A 24,553-nucleotide genomic window follows, 5' to 3' on the forward strand; every position below is an offset into this window, starting at 1 on the left:
TAATCTGTAAGATTTTGGGATTTGTCAGCTTTCTGTTACTGTTTTCTAGTTCAATTCCATTGTGGTCTGAGAGTGGACATTGTATGATTTCTATTCTTTTAAATTTTTTAAGGTGTGTTTTATGGTCCAGTATGTGGCTTGTCCTGGTGAATATTTCCTATAAGCTTGAGAAGAAAGTGTATTCTGCTGTTGTTGGATGAGGTAGGCTATAGATGTCCATTATGTCCAGTTGATTAATTGTGTTGTTGAATTCAACTATGAGGGATGTTGGGGTGTTGAAATCTCTTAACTATGATAATGGATTCATCTATGTCTTTTTGCAGCCTATTAGTTTCTTTTTCATGTATTTTGATGCTCTGTTATTAGGTGAATACATATTAAGGATTGTTACGTCTTCTTGGAGACGTGATCCTTTTATCATCATGTGACAACTCGTTTTATCCCTGATAACTTTCCTTGGTCTTAAGTCTACTCTTTTTGAGATAGCTACTGCTACTTTGCTTTGATTGGTGCAAGCATAACATCTTTCTGCATACACTTACTTTTCTATGTGGCCTTATATTTAAAGTAGATTCCTTGTAGACAACATATAGTTGAGTCTTGTTTCCTAATTGACTCTGATAACCTCTGTTTTTCAATCGGTATATTTAAGCCATTTATGTTCAAAGTGATTATTGACATAGTAAGATCAATACCTACCATTTTTATTACTGTTTTTTATTTGTCGTCCTTGTTATTTCTTTCTGTTTTTGTCTTCCACTCTTTTTCTGCCTTTTGTGGTTTTAATTGAGCATTTTATATGATTCTATTTTCTCTCCTTTATTAGCATATTAGTTATACTTCTTTGTAAACTTTTTTTTGGCAGTTGCTCTAGATTTTGCAATGTACATTTACAACTAATCCAAGTCCACTTTCAACTAACACTGTACCACTTCATGGGTAGTGTGAGAACCTTATAATAATTCATTTCACTTATGCATAAGCATATGTGCAAATATAAACATATAGCTAGATATAGATATGTGTGTAATTGAATAAATTATTGCTGTTATTATTTTGAACACACTGTTATCTGTTAGATCAATCAAGAAGAAGAAAAATAACAGATTTTGTTTTACCTTCACTATTCCTTTTCTGATGCTCCGCCTTTTTTATGAAGATCTGAGTTTCTGACCTTTATCATTTCCCTTTTCTCTTAAAGAATTTCTTTTAGCATTTCTTGCAAGCCACGTCTACTGGCAACAAATTTCATCCATTTTTGTTTGTCTGAGAAAACATTTATTTCTCCTTTATTTTTGAAGTCTAATTCAGAGGGCACAGGATCTAGGTGTTTTTTTTTTCTCTCTCTCTCTCTCAATACTTTAAATATTTCACTCCACTTTTTTATTGCTTATGTGGTTTCTGAGGAGAAGGTGGATGTAATTTTTATCTTTGCTCCTTCATAGGTAAGGTGTTTTTTCCCTTTGGCTTCTTTTGGCATTTTTTTCTTTGTTTTTCCATAGTTTAAAAATCATACGCCTAGGTGTAGGGGTTTTTGTTTTTGGCATTTATCCCACTTATTATCCCCTGAACTTCCTGGATTTGTGGTTTTATGTTTGCCATTAATTTGCGGGAAATTCTGTTATTATTATTTCAAATATTTCTTCTGCTCTTTGTTTTCCTTCTTGTATTCCCATTATGTATATGTTACAATTTTTATAGTTCTCTCATAAGTCTTGGCTGTTCTGTTTTGTTTTTCAGTCTTTTTTTCTCTTTGCTTTTCAGTTTTGGTGGTTTCTATTGAGATGTCAAGTTCAGAGATTCTTCCCTCAGTCAAGTCCAGTCTGCCAAAAAGCCCATCAAAAACATCCTTCATTTCTGTTATGGTTTTGATCTTTAGCATCCCATTTTATGTTTCTTTCTTATAATTTTTTTTATCCCTCTGCTTACATTGCCCATCTATTTTTGCATGCTTCCAACTTTATTCATTAAGGCCCTTAGCACCCTAATCCTAGTTGTTTTAAATTCCTAGTCTGACAATTCCAGCATCTCTGCCATATCTGAGTCTGGCTCTGATGGCTTGCTCTGTTTCTTTAAACTGTAGTTTTTCCTTTTACTATGTCTTGTAATTTTTTCTTGATAGCTGGACATGATATATTGGTAAAAGGAACTGTTTAAAATAGGACTTTAGTGATGTGGTAAGGTGTGTTAAAAGAAGAAATGTAGACAAATTAAATTTAGCAGAGTTTAATTGAGCAAAGAATGATTTACAAAATCAGGCAGGCTTCCAAGCCAGAATAGGCTCAGAGACACTCCAACAACACTCCAGCCCTGCTGTGTGGTGGACGAAAAAGGAAAGTGTTGTACAGAAAATGGAAGTGAGGTGAAGAAACAGCTCGATTGACTACAGCTCCATGTTTACCTTATTTGAAGGGGGTTCGAATAGCTGGCTACCTGTGATTGGCCAAAACTCTGTGATTGACACAAGAGTAAGCTACAGTCTGTTTACACATCCAGTTAGGTTACACTTCACTATTTACAGAGAAACCTTTAGGTTGAACCTAAAATGTGTAAGGAGGCAGCCTTAGGCTACACTTAACAGGTGCTGGGGGGAGGGAAATTGTTAGGATGGAGTGTGAAGTTCTGGCTTCTTCCACACTGGAATGGAAGGCAAAGTTCTAATAATCTGCTATTAGTTTTCAGGGGGAGGCTGTAGAAGGGATCTGTGGGCAGACCTGGACGCGGAGTCATTGGTTAAGGTGGTGAGATGGAGCCCTAAGAAGAACTGACTGGTGAAGATCAGGAAAAAATGCCTTTTAGCTTGAGGGGACCTGCTAGAATTTGGAAGATGCGCAGATGAGGCTCAAATTTTACTTCCTCCACACCCCACCCAGATGCTCCTTGGGTGTAGGTAAGGTGAAGCAGAGGGAACAAAAGAAATCAAAGATAACATTTCCACGTTTGAATAAAAGATGGGGAAAAGAGGAAATGGATTTGGAGTCAGACATACCCAGGCTTAAATACGGACCTACTCTTGTGGTCATGGCAAGCCCACTCCCTGGGCTTCAGGGTCCTCATCTGTAAAAATTTTAAAGATGACTGAGTGTGATGATTTCCCAGAGTAGCACAAAGTAGGTGTTTCAGCCGGAGGTGGAAGCCGGGGGCCCCAGAGTTCGCTTTCTTATTATGTCTCCTTGGCTCCCTTCAGTCCACTGTCATGGCCCTGGAGGCAGGAGAGCAGGAGTGAGTGGAAAGTGTGATTCAGCAGGGCTGCAACTCATTAGGGCTGTGGAACTTGTTTGAGGCCTCCTGTCCAGTAAATGCTGAATTTAGAACACGGTTCCGAGTCTAGTGTTCTATTTATCTCAGACTGTGCATGAGGGAGAGGAATGGAGAAGCTGCGGGGCGGGGTGCAGGATGTGCCTCTCTGCAGCTCTTGGAGGAACCAGCAAGGCTGGTAGGAGTAGCTTCATTACCTGTGAGTGAGTGAGGAAGGATGTCTCACCCACAACATTTCCATCTTCAACCCATCATGGCCACATACACTGGCCACATGTGCTGACTGTGAACTCGCATATGCCATGACCTTGTATGATCCCATCTAAACTCACAACATAATTGTATTTTCCCTTTTAGTTTTGCTTACTTTTAGTACTTGGTTTAAAATATATCACATATACAGAAGATAATGTAGCAGTTGTACACTACCCAATACTCAGACTTAACTCGTATTAACACTTTGAGATATATATATGTTTATATATATATTTACCTATATATGTGTATATATAGGTTCTTTTAAAATAGTTAATTAATTCTTAATTGACAAATGATCAATTGTCTATATTTATGGTGTACAATGTGATGTTTTGATATGTGTATACATTATGGGAAAATTAAGCTAGTTAACATATCAATCACCACATTCCTATTTTTTTTGAGAATATTTTTTTTTTTTGAAAGGTTTGTGAGGGATGAATTTTATTTTTTATTTTTATTTTTTATTTTTTTTAAATTTATTTATTATTATTATACTTTAAGTTGTAGGGTACATGTGCATAACGTGCAGGTTTGTTACATATGTATACTTGTGCCATGTTGGTGTGCTGCACCCATCAACTCATCATTTACATCAGGTATAACTCCCAATGCAATCCCTCCCCCCTCCCCCCTCCCCATGATAGGCCCCGGTGTGTGATGTTCCCCTTCCTGAGTCCAAGTGATCTCATTGTTCAGTTCCCACCTATGAGTGAGAACATGCGGTGTTTGGTTTTCTGTTCTTGTGATAGTTTGCTAAGAATGATGGTTTCCAGCTGCATCCATGTCCCTACAAAGGACACAAACTCATCCTTTTTGATGGCTGCATAGTATTCCATGGTGTATATGTGCCACATTTTCTTAATCCAATCTGTCACTGATGGACATTTGGGTTGATTCCAAGTCTTTGCTATTGTGAATAGTGCCGCAATAAACATACGTGTGCATGTGTCTTTATAGCAGCATAATTTATAATCCTTTGGGTATATACCCAGTAATGGGATGGCTGGGTCATATGGTACATCTAGTTCTAGATCCTTGAGGAATCGCCATACTGTTTTCCATAATGGTTGAACTAGTTTACAATCCCACCAACAGTGTAAAAGCGTTCCTATTTCTCCACATCCTCTCCAGCACCTGTTGTTTCCTGACTTTTTAATGATTGCCATTCTAACTGGTGTGAGATGGTATCTCATTGTGGTTTTGATTTGCATTTCTCTGATGGCCAGTGATGATGAGCATTTTTTCATGTGTCTGTTGGCTGTATGAATGTCTTCTTTTGAGAAATGTCTGTTCATATCCTTTGCCCAATTTTGATGGGGTTGTTTGTTTTTTTCTTGTAAATTTGTTTGAGTTCTTTGTAGGTTCTGGATATTAGCCCTTTGTCAGATGAGTAGATTGCAAAAATTTTCTCCCATTCTGTAGGTTGCCTGTTGACTCTGATGGTAGTTTCTTTTGCTGTGCAGAAGCTCTTTAGTTTAATTAGATCCCATTTGTCAATTTTGGCTTTTGCTGCCGTTGCTTTTGGTGTTTTAGACATGAAGTCTTTGCCCATGCCTATGTCCTGAATGGTACTACCTAGGTTTTCCTCTAGGATTTTTATGGTATTAGGTCTAACATTTAAGTCTCTAATCCATCTTGAATTAATTTTCGTATAAGGAGTAAGGAAAGGATCCAGTTTCAGCTTTCTACTTATGGCTAGCCAATTTTCCCAGCACCATTTATTAAATAGGGAATCCTTTCCCCATTTCTTGTTTTTGTCAGGTTTGTCAAAGATCAGATGGCTGTAGATGTGTGGTATTATTTCTGAGGACTCTGTTCTGTTCCATTGGTCTATATCTCTGTTTTGGTACCAGTACCATGCTGTTTTGGTTACTGTAGCCTTGTAGTATAGTTTGAAGTCAGGTGGCGTGATGCCTCCAGCTTTGTTCTTTTGACTTAGGATTGTCTTGGAGATGCGGGCTCTTTTTTGGTTCCATATGAACTTTAAAGCAGTTTTTTCCAATTCTGTGAAGAAACTCATTGGTAGCTTGATGGGGATGGCATTGAATCTATAAATTACCTTGGGCAGTATGGCCATTTTCACGATATTGATTCTTCCTATCCATGAACATGGTATGTTCTTCCATTTGTTTGTGTCCTCTTTGATTTCACTGAGCAGTGGTTTGTAGTTCTCCTTGAAGAGGTCCTTTACCTCCCTTGTAAGTCGGATTCCTAGGTATTTTATTCTCTTTGAAGCAATTGTGAATGGAAGTTCATTCCTGATTTGGCTCTCTGTTTGTCTGTTACTGGTGTATAAGAATGCTTGTGATTTTTGCACATTCATTTTGTATCCTGAGACTTTGCTGAAGTTGCTTATCAGCTTAAGGAGATTTTGGGCTGAGACAATGGGGTTTTCTAAATATACAATCATGTCATCTGCAAACAGGGACAATTTGACTTCTTCTTTTCCTAACTGAATACCCTTGATTTCTTTCTCTTGCCTGATTGCCCTAGCCAGAACTTCCAACACTATGTTGAATAGGAGTGGTGAGAGAGGGCATCCCTGTCTTGTGCCAGTTTTCAAAGGGAATTTTTCCAGTTTTTGCCCATTCAGTATGATATTGGCTGTGGGTTTGTCATAAATAGCTCTTATTATTTTGAGGTACGTTCCATCAATACCGAATTTATGGAGCGTTTTTAGCATGAAGGGCTGTTGAATTTTGCCAAAAGCCTTTTCTGCATCTATTGAGATAATCATGTGGTTCTTGTCTTTGGTTCTGTTTATATGCTGGATTATGTTTATTGATTTGCGAATGTTGAACCAGACTTGCATCCCAGGGATGAAGCCCACTTGATCATGGTGGATAAGCTTTTTGATGTGTTGCTGAATCCGGTTTGCCAGTATTTTATTGAGGATTTTTGCATCGATGTTCATCAGGGATATTGGTCTAAAATTCTCTTTTTTTGTTGTGTCTCTGCCAGGCTTTGGTATCAGGATGATGTTGGCCTCATAAAATGAGTTAGGGAGGATTCCCTCTTTTTCTATTGATTGGAAGAGTTTCAGAAGGAATGGTACCAACTCCTCCTTGTACCTCTGGTAGAATTCAGCTGTGAATCCATCTCGTCCTGGACTTTTTTTGGTTGGTAGGCTATTAATTATTGCCTCAATTTCAGAGCCTGCTATTGGTCTATTCAGGGATTCAACTTCTTCCTGGTTTAGTCTTGGAAGAGTGTAAGTGTCCAGGAAATTATCCATTTCTTCTAGATTTTCCAGTTTATTTGCGTAGAGGTGTTTATAGTATTCTCTGATGGTAGTTTGTATTTCTGTGGGGTCGGTGGTGATATCCCCTTTATCATTTTTAATTGCGTCGATTTGATTCTTCTCTCTTTTCTTCTTTATTAGTCTTGCTAGTGGTCTATCAATTTTGTTGATCGTTTCAAAAAACCAACTCCTGGATTCATTGATTTTTTGGAGGGTTTTTTGTGTCTCTATCTCCTTCAGTTCTGCTCTGATCTTAGTTATTTCTTGCCTTCTGCTAGCTTTCGAATGTGTTTGCTCTTGCTTCTCTAGTTCTTTTAATTGCGATGTTAGAATGTCAATTTTAGATCTTTCCAGCTTTCTCTTGTGGGCATTTAGTGCTATAAATTTCCCTCTACACACTGCTTTAAATGTGTCCCAGAGATTCTGGTATGTTGTGTCTTTGTTCTCATTGGTTTCAAAGAACATCTTTATTTCTGCCTTCATTTCGTTATGTACCCAGTAGTCATTCAGGAGCAGGTTGTTCAGTTTCCATGTAGTTGAGTGGTTTTGATTGAGTTTCTTAGTCCTGAGTTCCAGTTTGATTGCACTGTGGTCTGAGAGACAGTTTGTTATAATTTCTGTTCTTGTACATTTGCTGAGGAGTGCTTTACTTCCAATTACGTGGTCAATTTTGGAGTAAGTACGATGTGGTGCTGAGAAGAATGTATATTCTATTGATTTGGGGTGGAGAGTTCTATAGATGTCTATTAGGTCTGCTTGCTGCAGAGATGAGTTCAATTCCTGGATATCCTTGTTAACTTTCTGTCTCGTTGATCTGTCTAATGTTGACAGTGGAGTGTTGAAGTCTCCCATTATTATTGTATGGGAGTCTAAGTCTCTTTGTAAGTCTCTAAGGACTTGCTTTATGAATCTGGGTGCTCCTGTATTGGGTGCATATATATTTAGGATAGTTAGCTCTTCCTGTTGAATTGATCCCTTTACCATTATGTAATGGCCTTCTTTGTCTCTTTTGATCTTTGATGGTTTAAAGTCTGTTTTATCAGAGACTAGTATTGCAACCCCCGCTTTTTTTTGTTCTCCATTTGCTTGGTAAATCTTCCTCCATCCCTTTATTTTGAGCCTATGTATGTCTCTGCGTGTGAGATGGGTCTCCTGAATACAGCAGACTGATGGGTCTTGACTCTTTATCCAGTTTGCCAGTCTGTGTCTTTTAATTGGAGCATTTAGTCCATTTACATTTAAGGTTAATATTGTTATGTGTGAACTTGATCCTGCCATTATGATATTAACTGGTTATTTTGCTCGTTAGTTGATGCAGTTTCTTCCTAGCCTTGATGGTCTTTACATTTTGGCATGTTTTTGCAATGGCTGGTACTGGTTGTTCCTTTCCATGTTTAGTGCTTCCTTCAGGGTCTCTTGTAAGGCAGGCCTGGTGGTGACAAAATCTCTAAGCATTTGCTTATCTGTAAAGGATTTTATTTCTCCTTCACTTATGAAACTTAGTTTGGCTGGATATGAAATTCTGGGTTTAAAATTCTTTTCTTTAAGAATGTTGAATATTGGCCCCCACTCTCTTCTGGCTTGGAGAGTTTCTGCCAAGAGATCTGCTGTTAGTCTGATGGGCTTCCCTTTGTGGGTAACCCGACCTTTCTCTCTGGCTGCCCTTAAGATTTTTTCCTTCATTTCAACTTTGGTGAATCTGGCAATTATGTGTCTTGGAGTTGCTCTTCTCGAGGAGTATCTTTGTGGCGTTCTCTGTATTTCCTGGATTTGAATGTTGGCCTGCCCTACTAGGTTGGGTAAGTTCTCCTGGATGATATCCTGAAGAGTGTTTTCCAACTTGGTTCCATTTTCCCCCTCACTTTCAGACACCCCAATCAGACGTAGATTTGGTCTTTTTACATAATCCCATGCTTCTTGCAGGCTTTGTTCATTTCTTTTTCTTCTTTTTTCTTTTGGTTTCTCTTCTCGCTTCATTTCATTCATTTGATCCTCAATCGCTGATACTCTTTCTTCCAGTTGATCGAGTTGGTTACTGAAACTTGTGCATTTGTCACGTATTTCTCGTGTCATGGTTTTCATCTCTTTCATTTTGTTTATGGCCTTCTCTGCATTAATTACTCTAGCCATCAATTCTTCCACTTTTTTTTCAAGATTTTTAGTTTCTTTACGCTGGGTATGTAATTCCTCCTTTAGCTCTGAGAAATTTGATGGACTGAAGCCTTCTTCTCTCATCTCATCAAAGTCATTCTCCGTCCAGCTTTGATCCGTTGCTGGCGATGAGCTGCGCTCCTTTGCCGGGGGAGATGCACTCTTATTTTTTGAATTTCCAGCTTTTCTGCCCTGCCTTTTCCCCATCTTTGTGGTTTTATCTGCCTCTGGTCTTTGATGATGGTGATGTACTGATGGGGTTTTGGTGTAGGTGTCCTTCCTGTTTGATAGTTTTCCTTCTAACAGTCAGGACCCTCAGCTGTAGGTCTGTTGGAGATTGCTTGAGGTCCACTCCAGACCCTGTTTGCCTGGGTATCAGCAGCAGAGGCTGCAGAAGATAGAATATTTCTGAACAGCGAGTGTACCTGTCTGATTCTTGCTTTGGAAGCTTCCTCTCAGGGGTGTACTCCACCCTGTGAGGTGTGGGGTGTCAGACTGCCCCTAGTGGGGGATGTCTCCCAGTTAGGCTACTCAGGGGTCAGGGACCCACTTGAGCAGGGAGTCTGTCCCTTCTCAGATCTCAACCTCCGTGTAGGGAGATCCACTGCTCTCTTCAAAGCTGTCAGACAGAGTCATTTGCGTCTGCAGAGGCTTCTGCTGTGTTTGTTATTGTTTACTGTGTCCTCTCCCCAGAGGTGGAGTCTACAGAGACAGGCAGGTTTCCTTGAGCTGCTGTGAGCTCCACCCAGTTCGAGCTTCCCAGCAGCTTTGTTTACCTACTTAAGCCTCAGCAATGGCGGGCGCCCCTCCCCCAGCCTCGCTGCTGCCTTGCCGGTAGATCACAGACTGCTGTGCTAGCAATGAGGGAGGCTCCGTGGGTGTGGGACCCTCCCAGCCAGGTGTGGGATATGATCTCCTGGTGTGCCTGTTTGCTTAAAGCGCAGTATTGGGGTGGGAGTTACCCGATTTTCCAGGTGTTGTGTGTCTCAGTTCCCCTGGCTAGGAAAAGGGATTCCCTTCCCCCTTGCGCTTCCCAGGTGAGGCGATGCCTCGCCCTGCTTCAGCTCTCGCTGGTCGGGCTGCAGCAGCTGACCAGCACCGATCGTCCGGCACTCCCCAGTGAGATGAAACCAGTACCTCAGTTGAAAATGCAGAAATCACCAGTCTTCTGTGTTGCTCGCGCTGGGAGTTGGAGACTGGAGCTGTTCCTATTCGGCCATCTTCCTCCGCCCCCCGTTTTTTGAGAATATTTAAAATAGACTCAGCAATTTTCAAGCATGTAATAGATTATTAACTACAGTCATCATGCTGTACAATAAATCTCCAGATCTTGTTTCTCCTAACTGAAACTTTGTACACTTTAACCAACATTTCCCCATTCCACACCCGTTTGCCCCGCCCAGGCCCCTGGTTACTACCATTCTACTCTCTGCTGGTATGAGTTTGATTTTTTTAGATTCCACATATAAGTGAGATCATGCAGAATTTGTCTTTCAGTGCCTGACTTATATCACTAAGCATAATGTCCTCCAAGTTCATCCATGTTCTCACAAATGAAATAATTTCTTCCTTTTTAAAAGCTGACTAGCATCTCATAGTATGTACATACCACATTTTCCTTACTTGTTTATCTGTATATGAACACTTACGTTGATTTCATATCTCAGCTACTGAGTATAATCCTGCAATGAACATGAGGATGCAGATATCTCTTTCACATACTGATTTAATTTCCTTTGGACATATACCCAGGAGTGGGATTGCTAGATTACATGGTAGTTCTATATTTAGTTTTTTGAGGAGCTTTCATGCCGTTTCCCATAATGGCTGTAGCAATTGACATTCCCACCAGCAGTGTACAAGAGTTCTCCTTTTCCACAGTCTTACAAATATTTTATCTATCTATCTATCTATCTATCTATCTATCTATCTATCTATCTATCTATTTTTTTGAGATGGAGTTTTGCTCTTGTCACCCAGGCTGAAGTGCAATGGCATGATCGTGGCTCACTGCAACCTCCACTTCCCTGGTTCAAGTGATTCTCCTGCCTCAGCCTCCCGAGTAGTTGGGATTACAGGTGCCCGCCACCATGCCCAGCTAATTTTTGTATTTTCAGTAGAGATAGGGTTTCACCATGTTGGCCAGGTTGGTCTCTAACTCCTGACCTCAGGTGATCCACTCACCTCAGCCTCCCAAAGTGCTGGGATTACAGGCATGAGCCACGTGCCTGGCCTCTTTATATTTTTTGATAAACATCATCCATACAGGTATGAGGTAATATCCCTTTGTGGTTTTAATTTGCATCTGCCTGCTGATTAGTGACATTGAGCAACTTTACATATATCCGTTGGCCTTTTGTACGTCTTCTTTTGAGAAATGTCTATTCAGGTCCTTTGCCCACTTTTTAATCAAGTTGTTTTCTTACTGTTAGGTTGTTTGAGTTTTTTATTTATTTCGGATTGACCCTATATCAGATGTATGGTTTGCAAATATTTTCTCTCAGCCCATAATTTTTCTCTTTACTCTGTTGATTGTTTCCTTAGCTGTGCAGAACCTTTTTCCTTTGATGCAAACCCATTTGCCTATTTTTTGCTTTTGTTGCCTACACATTTGGGCAGGAGACAAATCTCTGCCAAGACCAATGTCAATACATTTTTTTTCCTATTTCCTTCCAGTAGTTTTACAGTTTTAGGTCTTATATTTAAGTATTTAATCCATTTTGAGTTGACTTTTATATATGGGATGAGCTAAGGGTCCAATTTCATTCTTCTGCATGTGGATATCCAGTTTTCTCAGCACCATTTATTGAAGAGACCACCCTTTCCCCATTGTGTGTTCTTGGCAAATGTGTCAAAGATCAGTTGGCCACAAATTTGTAGATTTACTTTGGAGCTCTCTGTTCTGCTCCATTGATTTATATGTTATGTTGTTTTGATTACTACACCTTTGTAGTATATTTTGACATATAGTGTGATACTTCCAGCTTTGTTCCTTTTGCTCAAAATTGCTTTGGCTTTTTGGTATTTTTTGTGGTTCTATATGAATTTTAGATTTGTTTTTTCTGTTTCTATGAAAAATGTCATCAGACTTTTGTTAGGGATTGCATTGAATTTATAGATTGCTTTGGGTAATATGGACATTTTTATGATATAAATTATTCCAATCCATAAACACAGAGTATTTTTTCATGTATTTTTTTTTTATTCAATTTCTTTCATTGATGTTATATACTTTTCAGTGTACGGATCTTTCACCCATTTGGTTAAATGTATTTATACTTAGTTTTTTTGATGCTGTTGTAAATGAGAATGTTTTCTTGATTTCTTTTTTGGATAGTTTTTTGTGTATAGAAACATTGCTGATTTTTGTATGTTAATTTTGTATCCTACGACTTTACTGAATTTGTTTATTAATTCTATCAGCTTTTTGGTGGAGTCTTTAGGATTTTCTGAATATAAGATAATACCATCTACAAGCAGAGATAAATTAACTTCCTCTCTTCTGATTTAGATGCCTTTTATTTCTTTTTCTTGCCTACTTGTTCTGGCTAAGATTTTCAGAAATGTGCTGAATATAAGCAGTAAGAGTAAGCATGCTTGTCTTGTTCCTGATCGTGGAGGAAAAGCTTTTCACTGATGGTTAAAAGCTTTAATGAACTTTTCATTGATGAGTATGATGTTAGCTGTGGGCTCGTGCTATATGGTCTTTATTGTGTTGAGGTGCATTTCTTCTACACCTAATTTGTTGAGAGTTTTTATCATGAAATAATGTTCAATTTTGTCAAATGTTTTCTTCATCTCTTGAGATGCGCATAAAAATTTTTGTCCTTTATTCTGTTAGGCTTTTTTTTTTAAAGAAATAAAATGTTACCTCTAAAGTATCCCTTCCTCCACCCACTCACTGTCATTCATCTCAGAGGTAACTATTGTCCTGAAGTTGGTGCTTAGTTTTCCCATGCATAATTTAGTATTTTTATTATATATGTTGGTGTCCAGATAGAATACAGCCTTGCATTGTGAGTTTTAAAATTATTGAAATTATATACTACTTTTATATACTGTCTTAGTCAGTTCAGGCTGATATAACAAACTACCATAGACTGAGTATCCTATAAACAACAGAAATTTATTTCTCACATTTCTGGAGGCTGGAAGTCTGAGATCAAGGTGCTAGCATGGCCAGATTTTGCTGAGAGTCCTCTTCTGGTTTATAGACTGCTGACTGACCTCTCGTTTTGTGCTTACATGGTGGAAAGAGGGCAAGAGAGCTCTCTTGGGGTCCTTTTGTAAGGAGGCTAATCTCATTCATGTGGGTTCCACCCTCATGACCTAATAACTTCCCGTAAGCTGCACCTCCGAATATCATAACATTGGGGGTCAGGATTTCAACATTTAAATTTTGGGGGAACACAAATGTTCTGTACATAACATGTACCCATCTACAATTTTCTTTTTCAGACAGTGTAGACACTTTTTTGACAATATGAATAGTCTAGATTATTTAACAGCTGGACTGTATGCTCTATTATGAACTTAACATGGTTAATTTGTCCGTTCCTCTGTTGGTGGACCATTTAAACTGTTTCCACTTTTTGACAATACAAAAACAGGCCCTCGGGGTGAAACTGGTGCATCCAGCTATGTGGCAGCTGCAACTTACTAGATATAGGCAAAGTACTCTTCAATTCATGTCACCATAAGCCGTGATGGTAAGAGTTTCTGTTTCCTCATCGCCTTGCCAAGACTTGGAATCATTGGGTTTCTTTTCCTAAATAATAATGTATAAACTCTGGCTCACTAGTTATTACTGCTGTAATTAATCACACCCTCATTTGGTCCCATGGTACCATTTACATTGTATTACAAGCATCTGAGTTACATCAGATTCACATTGTGTTACAGATACCCCCACTGGGCCATTCATTCATTGACAATGGATTCCTGTCTGTTCCTTTTTGTGTCCCCAGCACCCAGCACAGTGAGTGGGGCTCAGTATGCACGTATTGACTTAAAAGTAAATAATTAAGAGATCACAGAGTAGAGTGGTCAGGAAAGACAGTGAAGGGGGTGAAATTGAGATTGGCTAAAGAATGGGAACTTTCAAACACTCCTAAATAGAGTGTCCACCAGGACAACCACTTTGAAAAACTACTGGGCAGTATCAACTAAAGCTGTGCATGCCCTATGACCTTCTAATTCCACTCCCCATGGAAACGTGTGAATATGCAACCCCAAAAGCACACCCTGGACTGTCCATAGCAGCACTCCTTGTGAAAGCCCCAATCTAGAAACAACTCAAATGTTCCTCCATGGTAGCACTGTTAAATAAAATTGTGGTATATTCACACACTGGAAATGTGATAAGCATGAATGACTTTTAGCTGCAAGCAGCAATATGGAAGAATTTCACAATCCAGTGTTGAGCAAAATATGCCAGACCTCACGGAGCAGGTGCTGTATGATTCCATTTACCTGAGGGTCAAAATCAGACAAAACTAATCTGGTGTAAAAGTCATGATACTGATTATTCTTGGTGAGGAGTGGGTGCCCCTTACTGGACAGGCGGCATGGGAGTGCTGGTTTTGCCTTATTTATTTTGTGTTGCGGTAAAATTTACATATGAAGAAATTCAGTTTTTAAAAAGTGTACACTTCAGTGAGTTTTGACAATCAAATCACACAATATATAGAACATTTCTGTAGCACCAGAGAGCTCCTTTATGAGCCTTATATTCTGTTTCTTGGTGTTGGTATGGATGGTGGTGACATGGGTGTGTTCACTTCGTGAAAATTCATTGAGCTGTGAACTTATGATACTTATGTGCTTTTCTGAATGTATGTTCTACTTCCATAAAAAGTTCCAAAAGTACTTTTGAAAAAGACTGGCCCAAATGACGGCCAACTGGCTATAAGAAGGTCAAATGCGCGGCCGAGGGGGTGGGAGGAGAGCTATGGGAAGGGTGATTGGAATGGTGCTGTGTAGATATAGTGAAGAGTGGAACAGAAAGTGAGTTTGATGTCAAGCTTCAGCTTTCTACATTTGCTGCTGGTGAGTAGTGTGAACCAGCTTTTATCTTCCTGGCACTGGATCAACTGCTTTTGTTCTTTCTCTCTCCCTCCAATATCCTGTAATAGCAGGAGGGAGCCCTTAAGAGGGACTCAAAGGTGATCTTTTTCCTGAAACACGGAGCAGGTGGCCTTGGGCTCCACTCTCTAGGATCCCCAGGGGAGGATCCTGACATGTTCTTGACAGAAAATTCTGTCCTCTATACCCACCAGCATGGAACACCTCATTCTTTCTTGACCAGAGTCCGCATCCCTTGGCTCTGAGACTTCAAACCTTTAGGAATCCCTTCCTGGTCTTTGCTGGGCCCTGACAGCCCTGAGGGAGAATTCGAAGACTCTGGGAAAAGTCAGGTCAGTGGTATGAGTCTCTCTTGTCTTCCCTTTGCAAAGACTTCCCTTTACTTATGTTGATAACGCAGGGAGTGAGTGACTTTAGAGACCCCATACAGAGTTTTGTCCTGGAAGTCTTTGTTTTATTTTCTTTGCTTTTTTTTTGTCCTTTCTCCTTCTCCATTTTCTGAGCTCTCCAAAGGTGAAAACAGACAGACAAACAAACAAACAAACAAACAAACAAAACCACCAAAATCTGGTAGAGAAGGAAATAAAGAAGGGTATAACTAGACAAGGCGAAACCTCATGTCTAATGGTGTAAAAATTTTAAGCGGTGCTTGTTAAAATTTGCTAACATTCCTTTTCACTAAAGACATAAAAGTGTACTTCATTTAGGCTGTTCTCTTCCCTGGCAAATAAACCTGATTTAGCCATGAACTTTGTGAAAAATAAAGTAAACTGCACAGAAAAAAAATTCCCTTTTCTTTTTTAAAAGTCAGGCTTGAAATTTTTATATCCTTTGAGTCATATTCTTGAAGCAATTGGCTGATTAATTCAAGAAATGTTACTTTCCCAATTCAAACATGACATTTTGAAAATCATCCATGAATTACATGCCTCAAGAATGAAAGGCTTTTCTGTGCCATTTAAAAGGTTTTTTTTTTTTTTTCATTTTGAGGGCAATCGTGAATATCTATAAGGGCACATTTATTACTCCCAGAACAGATAGAAAATTAGCAAAGTCATAAAATTCTTACCCAGCTTTGCTATTGCAGCTGTGTCTCAATCCAGTCCCCCACCCGTTCCCCTGCCACTAAAATGGTTAAGGATGATGTTATTTTTGCCATTACAGGCAAGGCACTGGTCTTTTTAGCTGGGCTTTTAAAATCTCTACACAGAGATTAAAAAGAAAAAAAGTTATGCATTTAAACTTTGTTCTTTTGGTGGGATTCAACAAGGAATTGCTAGTCTCATAAATTCGTTCCTTAAAAATCTTACCTTCTGATCCTGGAATATGTCCCTCTCCTTCTAATCTCATACAGTAAACCAATACTAAGCCTCAGAAAAACAACTGGCTGTAAACTTTCTGCCTTAATTTACACTACTGTATGCAGGACCTGTAGACATGGATGTATGTTTCTGTATATACCCACCCAGTAATTACTGAGGCAAGCCTTTAATTTGTCTGGAATTGTGCAGGCATAATGGGGACGACCCACACATTTTTCCATTGGAAATTGTAAATGAATGACAAAGAGAGAACTCCGCCCTAATCCCCTCCCCACAACACTTCCTGGGAAGCTTATTCATAACTCTTTGTGCGCCAGGATGGAATTGACACTGACGGGGGTTTTGATAACTGTTGCTCAGTTGATTTGACCAGTCCCACTCCAAGTGTGGTCCTCAGAGTAGTACGGGCCTGTAGTCGGCAGGGAAATTAATTCTAAAATTAAGGAAAAGTGCTTAAAAATTTTAGAGGCATTTGGCAGATTAATTTTCTGTCTGTTGAATCTAATCATAAAATCTAAGGTTTTTTTTGTTTTGTTTTTTTTTGTTTGTAACAACCCAACAGTATTAAAATCTGGTAGGGCTCCTGTCTCTGGCCAGAATGAGATTGACTCTTTTTCTTTGGTAGATTTATCACCTACAGCAAAACCATCTTCAGATGTGCACAATGAAATAAGTGCTATTCAAATAATACTATGTTATTATTATCAAATATTAAATATCAAATATTAATAATAATATTTGAATAGCACTTAATAAGTATTTAAGCATGAAGTGATGTCTTGGTTTGGGGTCCCCTGGAAGCACACTCTGAGAGATGGATCTGAACAAGCTGCATATTTGGTAGAAGATTCCAGTGAGTACTAGTAGGGAAGTGGGCAAGGAAGCTAATAAAGTGTGTGTTTTCAAGTAGGTTACTGCCATAGGCAACTGGAACTCAATCCCACTGGGAGCTCATGGACTGGTATAAAACACGCTTCACAATGGCCCCACTCAAGGGGTGAGGGAGTTGGGGTATTCATTGACCGATGAGTGGAGTCTTAGGGGTTTACTGATTACCCCAAGTCACCAAACAGTTGACTGACAGGCACTCAGTCTGTTGACTCCCAGCACTTCCAGTCTTCTGTGCAAGCCCAATGGGTTCCACAGATGATGAGAAAAGGCATCAGGCAAAGACATGCGGGAGCTGCTGCTTGAAAGTTGGGATGATTTGAACAGATATGGAAAGTGCTGAGGGAATGCTTGGGTTAGCAAAAGCACTGGACAACAGGTAGTTTGGACAGGTGGACTTACCCCAATTTATAGATAAGGAAACTGAGGTCCAGCTTAGCACTATAGTACTTGTGGAAGACAGTGGGGGAGTGAGAAGGATCTCTCCCCTTGACCACCCACTTTGGGTTCGCCCAGAGCCTCTTCTGCCGCCTTTCTTTCCTGCCTTGTGGAATGGGTAGTTGGCAGAGACTGACTGGGTGCTCATACAGCCCATCTCTGCTTCCTGGACCCCTTGTCTGGACTTCATTTCCCAGCCTCCCTTGCAGAAGGATGTGTCATGTAGAAGAGCTGAGGAGAGTGACTAGAGGTGATGGACAGTATTTCGCTGCTGAACCCACAAAAAACTTTACAAGTTTTCTCCCTGCTTTCTACCTTTTGAACAGACTGGGATTGAAATGACCTCAGGGAATCCTAGAGAGTCACGCCTTGATGGTGGCAGAGCCACAAGATGGAAGGAGTCTGGGTCCCTGGGTTGTCACTTAGAGGTGGGCCACTTGGCTAGAAACATACTCTTTAGAGTTTTTTTTAGGTTAAGTCACTGTGATTTTGAGGATTATTTGTTACAGTAACCAGCATCACCTTAAATAATGTAACATCATACATGTGTGATCAAAAAACTTGTCTTTATATCACTTACCATAATCTCAGATTCTCCACTTATTTACTTATCCACCATCTCCCGTCCAAGAGGAGGGACTTTGATTTGTACACCACTGGATCCCTGGCATCTGGCATATGTATATGCTTAATAAATATTTGGCAAATGACTAAAGGCCAATGTATTAACTTGTCCAACAACTCCCAGCAAGCAAGTGAGAGAGTCAGGATTGGAGTCCAGGCCCACTGAACCCTCAAACTGTTAAGCCTTCTGCACATTGCCTGACTATGTATGCCAGGTGCAGTGCTGGAACCTGGGCATGTAAGAAGGTTAGGTGCCTGTTAGGTTGCCCCTGAGGTCTACCTAACACGCAGCAATTAGCACAGGGCTTATGTGTAGTGGGAAAAGCAGACCCGTCTTTGTTCTCATCCGTGGATCAGGCTATCTTTTAGAAATGTTGAGCTCTGTGACTTACCCAACCTGAGCAAGGGCTCAGCTATAGAACCACTGGACTTAAGTTATCTTATGGACTATGAGATAACTGAGCAAAATACGTAAAGCCAGATCCTCTTTGAACAATCTAAGCAAAGGCAGTGAGTCACAGAAAAGAATGGATCCAGCAGAACTTGGGATGAGTTAGGAGGAGAGGACAGCACAGGTGTTAGGTTTAAGAGCCTGGGCTTTGGTGATCAGACACTGCTGGCTTCAAGGAGCTCTGTCATTTACCAAGTGGTCTGACCTTGGGCAAGTTAGTTAACCTTGTTGGGCTTCTTTTCCTTATCTATAAACTGGATGTAATAATGCTGGTCTCCTGTGGTAAAATGATTAACACAGAGACACAAAGTGTGTGCTCAGAAGATGGTGGCTTGTATAGTACCTGTTCTTTAATCCCTGGTGTTAAGACAGAGAACTCTACCCTCTTGGACACTAAGATATAAAGACTGAGGTGCTTGGGAGGCTACAATCATGGCGGTTACATGAACTGGGTCCCAAGAGAAAGCTATAGGCTGCCCTGGCCTCTCCTCTACCTTTCCCATGTGCAGCCACTAGAGGGCCTTGGGCATCTCTGTTTAGCACTGTTGTGTTCAGATGTGGCACCCAGGATGCCCAGTGAATTACTAGGGCTCTCTTTCCAGGGGAAGGCAAAAGAGCAGTGCACTCAAAGAGAACCATTTGAGTAGCTACTGAGGGGTCATATTTACAACGGCTGCAATGAGACTGCAGACATCTTACTCTGCTGCAGGCAAACCAGGCCCTTGAGCAGACGATCTACTGCCCACTGACTGAACTGCCTGGGGTTGCCTTAGCACCAGCTTGGGGCCTTGTGTTGAATGAGATAAGGGTCTCCTTGTCTTATTAGACAACTGAGGCAGTGAGGTCTTGATTTCTGAAGATCACTCATTGGCCCACTAAAGCATTGGGACTGAAAATTAGCTCATCCTAATAGAGGTGGATTATAGTTTAGCAAATTTCCAGAGGTTTGGAACCATCTGATGATGCATGGGAGACCAGGGCATTCTCAGTAGCCAGAGTCCTGGAGCCCTCCCCTCCAATTCACCCCACCTTCCAACTCTCATTTCATTAGGTCAGCAAGGTCTGATATTAAAGCAAATAGCTCACATGGAAAGCATTGCTCACATCAGTCATTTTCACCGTAGTACAAAAGCTCTCTGTTCTTTCTGAAATTTCATTCTAAATACTTAACAAAAACACTGTAGACATGGCTCCATAACTTGCCACTCTTGTTCCTCTGCTCATCACCTTAAACTCCCAGTTTTCAGAAAACACCAAGTACTTTCCTATTTCCTTGCCTTTCTCCATACTATTTTCTTATTACAAACACACCCACTTCCCCTTGCTCTTTTATGCTTTATAAAATCCCACTCCTTCATTAGAACCAACGGATACTTCCCTGATTTCTGCCTCTATTTCTTCATAGTACTTTGTGCTTACCCTTAACAGAACACATCAGAGGGTTTTGTCCTATACATATTGGTCTCCTCATCATCCAGTTGAGCTGTTCATGTGAATAATCTCCAGCCTTTGCTTGAATACCTGTCCTGACAGGATACTCACAACCTCAAAGGCAATGCATTCCATTGCCAGCCAATTCTCTTTGTGAAAACATTTCCTCATTATTAGGAACCAAATCTATTTGCCTGATACATGGACCCACTGATTCTCTTCTTACTAGTTCAGTTCATCTGTAGCATAAAATTGCTTCAGATGTGAATAAGGCTTCTCATTCCATGATTAGACACAGATCTTAAATATAAATATTCTGAGAGTGGGCAATACCTTTTAAGGTGTAAATAATTCATTGTAAGGTGTAAATGGCTGGGCATGGTGGCTCATGCTTGTAATCCCAGCGCTTTGGGAGGCCAAAGCAGGCAGATCACTTGAGGCCAGGAGTTCAAGACCAGTCTGGCCAACATGGTGAAACCTTGTCTCTCCTAAAAATAGAAGAGTTAGCCAGGCATGGTGGCACATGCCTGTAATCCCAGCTACTCGCGAGGCTGAGGCATGAGAATGGCTTGAACTCAGGAGGCGGAAGTTGCGATGAGTCCAGATCATGCCACTGCACTCCAGCTTGGGGGACAGAGTGAGACTGTCTCCAAAAAAAAAAAAGTGTAAATGACTGGTAAAAAGTTTTCCGTAAGAATAGAATTGTACAGGATAACTTAATGGTGGGGTTAGGAATACCAAAGATATGAGGAATATAAGGACTTCAAAAATGTGCTACAGTAGAAAGAATACTAGGCTAGGAAATGAAAGATGGGTCCAATGTCTTTATGTTTTCTAAGCTTTGGTTTTCTCATTGGGAAAAGGAATACTTAGCATGATAAGTAGTTCCACTTATAACTGTAATTGCAGAATTTTCTGTGGAAGTGGCCCTGCTCATCTGGGCTGTCTTAAGCCTTTGTTCTGACTTGGCTTCCTTAGGTCTGGGCGGGCAAAAAGTCACACATGTGTCAATGGGCCTCAGCCTCCTGGGGGTTGGGTAGACATTCTTGGTGTCAAAGATGCCATGACTTACACCACCCACAATCATGTTAATCACTGAATGAGCCTTTTATTCCCACCTGGGTTGCAATTTTCTTTCCCCTACCTTGAAGTTTTGCTTCACACGGGCTATTTATCACATTTGTATCATAAATGAAGGATGCAGGTAACACATTTTATTATGATTTTATTATATACTCTCTTTTACTAGAATTTTGCAAAGTAAAATATTGAATAAGAACCAACTTCATTTTTCCTAAGTTCCACTCTATAGGACCACCAGGTCATATTAACAATTGCTTGATGCATAATAATCCGTGACTCAATAAATACTTTACAAAAATAATGCAGTTTTTTTTTCATAAAACATAAAAATTAAGATTCCCCAGATTGACCCTCCCCCTCTTTTATATTTATTTATTGGGAATATATTGGTGGAGGAAAAAAATTGTTAAAATAGTATTAAAAGAGGTGAAATGAGGTCCATTATCTTTTTCCCATTTGTTTTGTTGTTTTCCTTTGGAAAAGTGCTACTTCCTGTTTTCACGTCTGAACTTGGCTGCAGTCTTCTGAACCTACTAAGACATGAGCAGAAATTCTACTGTTTTGGGGCCTTTTAGCAGAATGATAGCATTATGATAATACTGCCCTTTCATTTGAAAGCCTATTTAAAATCAGTCCTTAGCTTTGTCCCTAAAATACCATATTCCCTACTCAGTCTGAAGAAAAGAACTTTTGGAATCTGAGACTCCAGCAAGGTGCCTCATGACTAAATAACATTTGGTTTAAGGTGGGCGTTTACATGTTTTGATATATTTCTATTGCATTATTTTTAAAGAAATAAATTCCAAAATTCCCTTTCTCTTCCACTTCCCTAAGTCTCTTTCTTTCTGATCTCTCACAGAAGAGATTAGTTTCACCACAACTCCAGAGAAAAGGTTATGCTTAAGTCACATTTGTATTAAATAAGTTATATATAAAAACTGCTTATAACGTTTACAACCTCAGTCTCTTTCCCCCTTAGCCTTTCTTTGAAACTCTGGATCCGGGTGTGAATTGAGTCGCACCCACTGTGGCTTCCAGGTTCTTTTTCTGTCTTCCAAGTGGTCCCCATCCTTCTGCCCACATCGCTCCCCAGGGGTACTTTCAAGGAACTCTGCAGATGGCGAGGGCGGCTTCACAAGGCAGTCCCCGGGCGTGGCGCACGCCCCTAGCGTAATGTATGAGAAATACTCATGTGGTATATACAAACATACACGACCGCGGCTAAGAAGGTCTCGGCGCCAGTCGGCAGGTCAGTGCGGCGCGTGTGCGCTCCAGAACCAGAGGTGGCCTCCTCCACCTCATCCCAGTCTCTTTAATACTCCCTGGCCTCTTGGAACTGCTTGATGTAGTCCTCATCCGAGGGGCTCTCTGTGCACTTCTGTCCGTTGTTGGGAGGCCGAGCCTCGTTATACCTGCTCCAGTCACCCTTGCAGATAATCCAGGGCAGGACGTCCACCTTGTAGTGGAGCTCCGCGGAGAACTCGGTGCTGATGAGGTTGGGCGTGCCCGCCCCCTTGCCCCTGGTGATGAGCTGCATATTGTCGCCGTAGCAGCAGTGCTGTGCCGCCAGCGTGGTGCTCTCCAGGGACAGCATGGAGCGGATGCAGTACCGGGCCGTGGGCTTGTAGATCTCCAGCTTCTCCTTGGGCCCACTGGCGTCCTTCCAGCGGAAGTCCTTGCGCTTGATGCGGTCGAAGATGTCAGCCGTGCTGTAGGCTACCTCAGTGGGGTAGGAGCAGGGGCAGCTGGGCAAGTCATTCATCACCTTGTGCATGTACTTCTTTAAGAACTCGCTTTTGCAGCTCATCCAGCGCTCACAGCTGTCTGTGTCTGGAAAAGGCCAAAGAGAAACCCTCTCACCGCATGCACAACCGGCCCACAGGAGGTGCTTCAAGGGGCATGTTACAGCAGGCTGCTCCTGAGGGCCCGCAGGAGGACACTAAAGTCAACAACTCGCTAAAGTCAACAACTCCTTTCCTAGAGCCAGAGACCCCTGCAGCCCCCTGGAACCATCAGAGGTGGATGGCCGTTTTCACTTCCCTTGAACTTGGGGACTTCATTATTCACAAGACTTCCTCCACTTTATATTATAAAATTTTCGGACACACAGAAAAGTAGAGAATATTCTTATACAATGACTACCTATATTTCATCACCTGGATTTAACTATCATTATCTTTGCTTTATCTTTTAAAAACATTTTGTGGAAATACATAATGTTACCCCTAAATTTTAGTAAGCATCTACAAAAAAGAGGATATTTTCCTAGATAATCATGACCCGATTATCACTCCTAACAAACTTAAGAATTCAGAATTATTTGAATCTCCCCTCTAAATAAGTGATGAGGTCAGGCATGGTGGCACATGCCTGTAATCCCAGCACTTTGGGAGGCTGAGGCGGGCGGATCATCTTAAAACACTGAGGTCAGGAGTTTGAGACCAGCCTGGCCAACAAGGTGAAACCCCGTCTCTACTAAAATTACAAAATATTAGCCAGGCATTGTGGCACGTGCCTGTAATCCTAGCTACTCAGGAGGCTGAGGCAGGAGAATCGCTTGAACCTGGGAGGCAGAGGTTGCAGTGAGCTGAGATTGCACCACTGCACTCCAGCCTGAGCAATAGAGCAAGACTCTGTCTCAATAAATAAATAAATAAATAAATAAATAAATAATAAAAATAAAAAATAAAAATATAAAGAAATAAGTGATGATGTGATGGAAAAGGCCCCAAAGGAAGATTTGTAGGACTCAGTTTTGATTTTGCCACACACGGACTGGTTCCCCCAACCTCTTAACCTTAGGCATGTAACTATCACTGTCTACAAATTCACGGGGCAAGGTGCCTCAAAGAGGAAGGAGCCTGGGGCACTTGCTTTTAGGGATCTTAAGATTTGGATCACAGGCCAGTGACCTGTAGGCCTGGGTCAAAATGTACCCCCAGAGGGGTTGTGTTTGTTTCTTTCAGTATTAAAAATAATTGATTAGTTGCCAATATTTAAGAATTAGTTATTTCAATTATAAATGTGGATCTGTGGTTTTATCTGAAAAACCAAAAGACTGATCTATGCTGGTCCTGCATTCTCCCATGGGAACAACTGATCCTGTGAACAGGTAAATGGTGATCCCTCCATGGACAGGGCCAAAGGTCCCCAGCTCAGCACAGCTCCTACTTGATCCCTTCATTTATGGGTGATCTCTCGGTCCCTCAGTCATCTGATTCCAGGACCTCAGGTTTAGTGTCCTAGTTTGGGTTACCCCAGATCCTGAGACAAAAAGATTCCAGTGAAAATGATTTTTTGGGGAAGTGATTTCAGGAAACA

General features: G+C 40.7%; 2 protein-coding genes across 7 annotated transcripts in view; one reads left to right on the forward strand and one right to left on the reverse strand.

Moving 5' to 3' along the window:
* The window catches only part of TASP1 (taspase 1), a 400,343-nt gene that overhangs the window by 327,052 nt on the left and 48,738 nt on the right, over positions 1 to 24,553 (forward strand). The window lies entirely within an intron of this gene.
* Positions 21,358 to 24,553, reverse strand: part of ISM1 (isthmin 1) — a 78,931-nt gene continuing 75,735 nt past the window's right edge. Inside the window, exon 6 of the mRNA XM_028828179.2 lies at positions 21,358 to 23,062. Coding sequence (XP_028684012.1) covers positions 22,545 to 23,062 — 518 coding nt within the window. The 3' untranslated portion in view covers positions 21,358 to 22,544. The remainder of the gene's footprint in view (positions 23,063 to 24,553) is intronic.

Source organism: Macaca mulatta, chromosome 10 (assembly GCF_049350105.2).
Source record: "Macaca mulatta isolate MMU2019108-1 chromosome 10, T2T-MMU8v2.0, whole genome shotgun sequence".
Taxonomy (NCBI): Eukaryota; Metazoa; Chordata; class Mammalia; order Primates; family Cercopithecidae; genus Macaca; species Macaca mulatta.